The 5,601-nt window shown below is 30.0% G+C and overlaps 1 protein-coding gene across 2 annotated transcripts; it reads right to left on the minus strand.

Moving 5' to 3' along the window:
• Nucleotides 1-212: 212 nt before the first annotated feature.
• Nucleotides 213-4,908, minus strand: LOC122719439. 2 transcript variants are annotated; one of them, XM_043945225.1, is made up of 3 exons: nucleotides 4,753-4,908; nucleotides 1,331-1,493; nucleotides 213-712 (listed from the first exon to the last, which is right to left on the minus strand). In XM_043945225.1, coding segments are annotated over exons 1-3 (486 nt in total). In that variant the 5' UTR covers nucleotides 4,755-4,908; the 3' UTR covers nucleotides 213-391. The 2 variants fall into 2 exon arrangements, with proteins under 2 accessions (XP_043801160.1, XP_043801161.1); XM_043945226.1 differs by lacking the exon at nucleotides 4,753-4,908 and adding an exon at nucleotides 1,572-1,724.
• Between the last annotated feature and the right edge of the window lie 693 nt (nucleotides 4,909-5,601).

Consider the following 5,601-nt stretch of genomic DNA (forward strand, 5'->3'; position numbering starts at 1 on the left):
CGAATGTTTCTCAATTAGGATCACGATTAAATCCAATCCAAAAATATTCATTGAAGAAATTCAATAACGAATTTAAATTTCCACCTTCGATTCATCAAAAACTACTACTCAATTTTGTATTTTCTAATATCAGATCGATTTCAAATTCTTCCGTAGATATAAGCAAATCAATTTCGAAAAATAATTTGTAATAAAAATTGACGAGTAAACGATTAACTGCTGAAGAAATTATTTCAAGAAAAGAAAAAAAAAAACAGTTTCACATTATCGATTCGAAATTAAGTCCAATTTAGATTCGCACGAGTTAAATACTTTAAATCATTTTTGATATTTGTTATTAAAAAAAAGCGATCGTTGTCATCTCGGTGGTTCAATTATACGAATTGATAGATCATATTTTAGCAATTCTGTATCCAGAGAATGTGACGCCGTCTGATATTTTTCCACTATCGACGAAGACGGCTAGCTGATCTCCAAGATCGACTTCCAGCAAGATCAAATTAGCACCACCTCCTGCACCAGTGCCAACCACAGGTCTCCAGCTGTCAGAATTGTTTTGTTTCTTTTTCAAAGTTAATCGTAGATCGGTGCTTCCATATCCGGCAAAGCTGAATTGATACAGGCCTGGACAGTTGGTGATGAAAATTCCTGTTTGGGGTACGTAACCCACGCCTTTGTCGACCAGTGTCTCGGCGAACACAGCTTTGGCATGCTGGTGGATCAAATAAAAATTTGATTTTTTTAAATAAATCCTCAAATTTAGAAGCTGATGGATCATTTTTTTGAAAATGGTTAGACTCGGTTCAGAGTCTGTCTTGTTAACTGATTAAATTCAATTGTTGAGATGAGTTAACAAATCATTTCTATTTTTTTTTTTCGTATGAAATATCTTTTTATTTTTAATACGAATACTTTTGAAAAAAATCTTGAAAACTATTATGAATTTGAAAGATGTTTTTTTTTGCATAATTATCAGCAAAATTTTATAAATAACAAGTTCAAATAAATAAAACGAAAATTTAAAGGCAAATTATAAGGCAACGGATTATTCTATTCAATAATAATAATGTTGATAATGTAAAACAAAAATTTATAACCTATACCTCCCAACTTATCGATTGATCAATATCGTAACAAGTTAAAGTCATTGCAAAATTGTTGTGCAAGAGGAGGATGTTTATTGACGATGTTTTAAAACATCGTGTATTTAAATTAAGAATTTAGAAAAGCCTATACGTAATTTATGTAAATGATCCTCTAAGATTTCGTCACATTTTTTTCTTTTTCTTTTTTAATATAAAATTTAAAAACTCGGATTTAAAATACTCACATCGACAGAAGCATGGGTCGCCGAAAAAGCAATAACTCCGGTGCAATCCACCGCAGTTGACAGTTTCAACGGGTTGACAGCCGAGGCTTTGGAATTTGGTGGATCCGGTATAGCCGCCTCCGCCAGGATAGATGATGTTGCTATCAACACTAGCCACACCACCCTGTAACAAAATATTTTTACGTGGTCAGAACGATTTACGATATAAGTCACGATATAATAATAACACGAATCAAATTACATTTTGTTTATCGTTTAAATTTCTCAAACGTCGCGTGAACACGTTCGCGAAGGAATGGCAATCTTTTTCACGTTTCCATGCCACACCACTCGGTGGAATTATAATGATAATTATCGATGACTCATAAGTTGTCGGCTCTCCTCGTTAAATCTTATTTTTGTAACATTGATTACATTGGAACGCGATACTGATTGAGAAAATACGTCGATCGATTTAATTCAATCAAACATGACATGATTTTAATTAAAATATCCGGTTATACAATTATTAATTAATTCAATCATTTTTATTGCAAAAATTTAACATCGTGGAAACGATATATAATAAATTCTGAAAAAAAAAATGCATTGTTAGAAAATGTGGAAATATTTTTCGTATCCATTGCGAATAATGTTAAAGTATTATATGTTAATACAGAGTATGTTAATACAGAAAAATAAAAAAAAATTATCAAACGCAGTAGAAAAATAAATCTTCGTTTCGTTCTTACGTAAGAAGTACGTAGCTCGAATCATTTTTAATTTCATCTCGTTTATTTTTTCTTCCCCTTCCCCCTCCCCCCCCCTCCTTTTTTTTTCTTCTCTCGTTTGAATCACGTTTTAAATCACAGACCTGACCATTCTTGGCAAAGTTCAACCCGGTTTACGGACTTTCACTGCTCGCGGCTACCTCTCCATTCGCTTCACCTTTTTCATTTTTCTTTCTTATTTTTATTATCATTTACACACACAGATCTTTCCCTTATCCCGGACTACTTTCGTTTTCGGGCGTACCAGTTTCGGTTATCTCTGTTCTCCGGTGAAATCGGTTGCTTTCTTGCACCAGATATTATTCCAACTGAGAACTCGATGGACGGAGCTTTTTTCCTTTTTTTCATTGAAATGAAATATCGATTAACGTTCGATTCTTCTTCTCTCAATTTTCTCTCAGCTCTTCTTCCGATCTTTTAATCTTTCGTTTTTTCAATCGTTCAATTTTTTTCTTTTTTTAATTTTTTAATCGAATTGAATTTCACAATTTCATAATTTTTCGGAATTATTTTTATCGAGATAAAATTGTACTACAAAGTTTTGCTTCTCCTCATTTTTCTTTTTTATATGTCGTGTGCAATGTGATATAATAATCTCGAACAGAGATGTTTCAACAAATCGAGCGTAAAATTCATTGCAATTATCGGTCTTGTTCTATTAAACCGTATATCTGGCACGATGAAATCAATAAGAAGCATTCATTCTTCAAGCACGATCTACCAGAAATGCCAATCGTATTAAACTTTCTATCTTATATCGAGAGAAAGTCACGTTATGTGCAATATACAATTAATTTTTTACCTTTTACCCTTTTATTTATTTATTGCATCCGCTTCAATAATAACTTTATTCTTATGTGTCCCTCGCTTCGAACGTTCATAATAATTCATAATAATTCCAATTCGATTAACTTCGTTTAATTCGGTATCTGTCTTATCTTCGTTAATACATAAATAATTACCGAAAATTAATTAATACAGAGAAACAAACGCGACATTTTCTCAACAAGAATATAAAAAAAAAGAGAGAATTAATCAAATAAATATTCTAAATTGAATTGAAAAATATTTCTTTTTCTAAATTCGATTGATTCGAACATTGATTAGAATCTATGGAGAATGGAGGAGGAAAGAATGAACTGCATAATTAAAAGTGAGTGTGTAATACTAATGCACTTTTAACCCCTGAATCGCATTTACCCGTGAAAGATAAAATCAGAAATCCTTTCACTTTCGTGAGTTTCAAGGCGACAATCTCACGTGCGATACGTTAATGTCGCCCACGATAATTGGAATGATACAATAAACACGACAATTCGTGACTTCGTTTCAAAGATTTCTAAGGGGGAAAAAAAAAAAAAAAAAAAGGAAAAGGATCTACACGAATCCTTTTTCGATTCGAATCGTTTTTAATCAATCATCAATTATGAAGCAATCGACAAAGTTTAATTAAAATTATTATGGGAATTTAAATATAGATATGCAAATTTATGTAAATATTACACGATATTTAGATACTTAAATCTTGTTATTGAGTTTCTTGGAAGAGAATAAATTTTTTATTGCTTCGTTGTAAAATTTTAAAGATGAATTGTTTTACATTCTGTTCTCCACTATTAATTTTTTATATTATTAGCGTGAAAAATTTTCCCCGTTTTCTATTAGAAAGAAAATTTTAAAATATATATTTCAGATCGATAAAATAAATTGCCTGGTGAGTTATATAGAAAATGGCGTTAGAATATTACATCGCTCGTATTATGCAACGAATTTGCATACATTATGACACGATATGCAACGTGATCCATTTATCGCGAAATACAAATTAATGAGATAAAGTCTGCGTGCTCTCCTTGACGTACCTACTCGAAAGAGAGTTCTTAAAGATCGCTGTTTATTACTGTTGAGCAAAAATATTCCATAAAATATTAATATATCTGTGTAGAAAATTCTCAATTTAAACATTGTAAAAAATAAACTGGTGCTAATGTGTGAATTATTCCTATTTTGTAACGTAAATAGTATTCATAGTATTCATCGAGTTGATATCGTAATATTACAAAGATTATAATGTTTTCACGTAGAATTACACGTAGAGCAGTTAAATTTTATCTGAATATATATAAAAATATTTTAAAAAAGTTTGTGATTACTATTAACCTCTCTAAGTTTATGATTACCTTCGAATTAAAAATTAAATCAATGAATTGTAAAAATAAATTCTTAAATTCTGAAATGCTACAAATTTAATTGATATTATTATTGCTGAAAAGATATTGGATAGAGGCTTTATCGATGTATTTGATTTTTCGAAAAATTCTTCGCTTTTTTAATTCAATTCTTCGTTATCGCTCATGATGACTCATTGGAATATTAGATTAAACTAAAAAAAAAAAAGAGGGGAAGAGGAAATGAATCGGCAAACTTCTATAATCAAAAACTTATTTTATATAATTATATATAAATATGTTCAATCAAAAATATTACGATAAATTGATGATGATCCGTTCAAAAAAAAATTATTTAGTGGATGAAAAATATTAAGAAAATCCTATTTTAATAAATTTCAATCAAATTATCAATTTACTTCGTAATATGAAAAGAATATGAAAAGAAAGAAATTAAGAAATTAATGATTTTAAAGGGACTCACATGATGGTAGAAAGTGGTGTGGCTGTGGCGGACGTCCCCAATCTCGTTGGACAGAGCAACTTGTTCGATGTTCCAAGTAAGTTGAACCAGGTGAAGTCGACGCAACGGCTTTATATTACCTTGGAGAGTGGACAGCTTGATGCCACCTCCAATGTCTTTCCTCCCTCGTCTCCTTCCTTTCCTTTTCCTCGTGTCGAATAAGTAAAGTATTCTGCTCTTGAGTCCCCTCTCTTCCTTCCTCCCTCCCTTCCTCTCTCTCTTTCTCTTTCTCTCCTTCTTTCTGCCAACATTAGTAGAGAAATAGATAGTCAAATAACTCGAAGCTCAGATTGGAAAGCTCTGTGATATGGTATTAAATAGAAACGAAAGTGGAAATCTAGAATTTATTTTTATTTTTTTAATTTTCAAATTATTATTTTTAATAATAAATATCGTTAGGGAATAAATTAATTTATTAAATTTTTGGAATTGATGGAGATTGAAAGTAGTAGTTTGATTTATTTTGATTTTTATTCAAATTGGGAGATGAAGATTTTGCTATTTTTCACTTTTAGAAATCTTGTATATTGTAGTCTTAATAATTTAATAAATTACACGTTTTATTAATATTTTGATCTAATTTTATTGAGGAATGTTTTATAATAAATAATTTGAAAAGTGAAAAATATAAATATAATAATGTATTTGACTAAAAGAAATGGAAGGAAAAATAAATTTAAGAAACATTTGATAAAAATAAATCAAAAATACTTACTAAATGATTACAATTTGATATAGATACACAAAATAAATCTATATCTGTATTGTTATAACATTCACTATGCGGAAATGAATATTTATTCGACTAAT

Source organism: Apis laboriosa, unplaced genomic scaffold (genome assembly GCF_014066325.1).
Source record: "Apis laboriosa isolate Shangri-la unplaced genomic scaffold, ASM1406632v1 scaffold78_cov150, whole genome shotgun sequence".
In the NCBI taxonomy this organism is placed as follows: domain Eukaryota; kingdom Metazoa; phylum Arthropoda; class Insecta; order Hymenoptera; family Apidae; genus Apis; species Apis laboriosa.

Bases quoted from the DNA above. Each gene is read 5' to 3' on its own strand.
- LOC122719439 (XM_043945225.1), bottom strand. The intron at 713-1,330 runs GTGAGTATTTTA...TTGATCCACCAG, and splicing joins CGACCCATGCTTCTGTCGAT to CATGCCAAAGCTGTGTTCGC.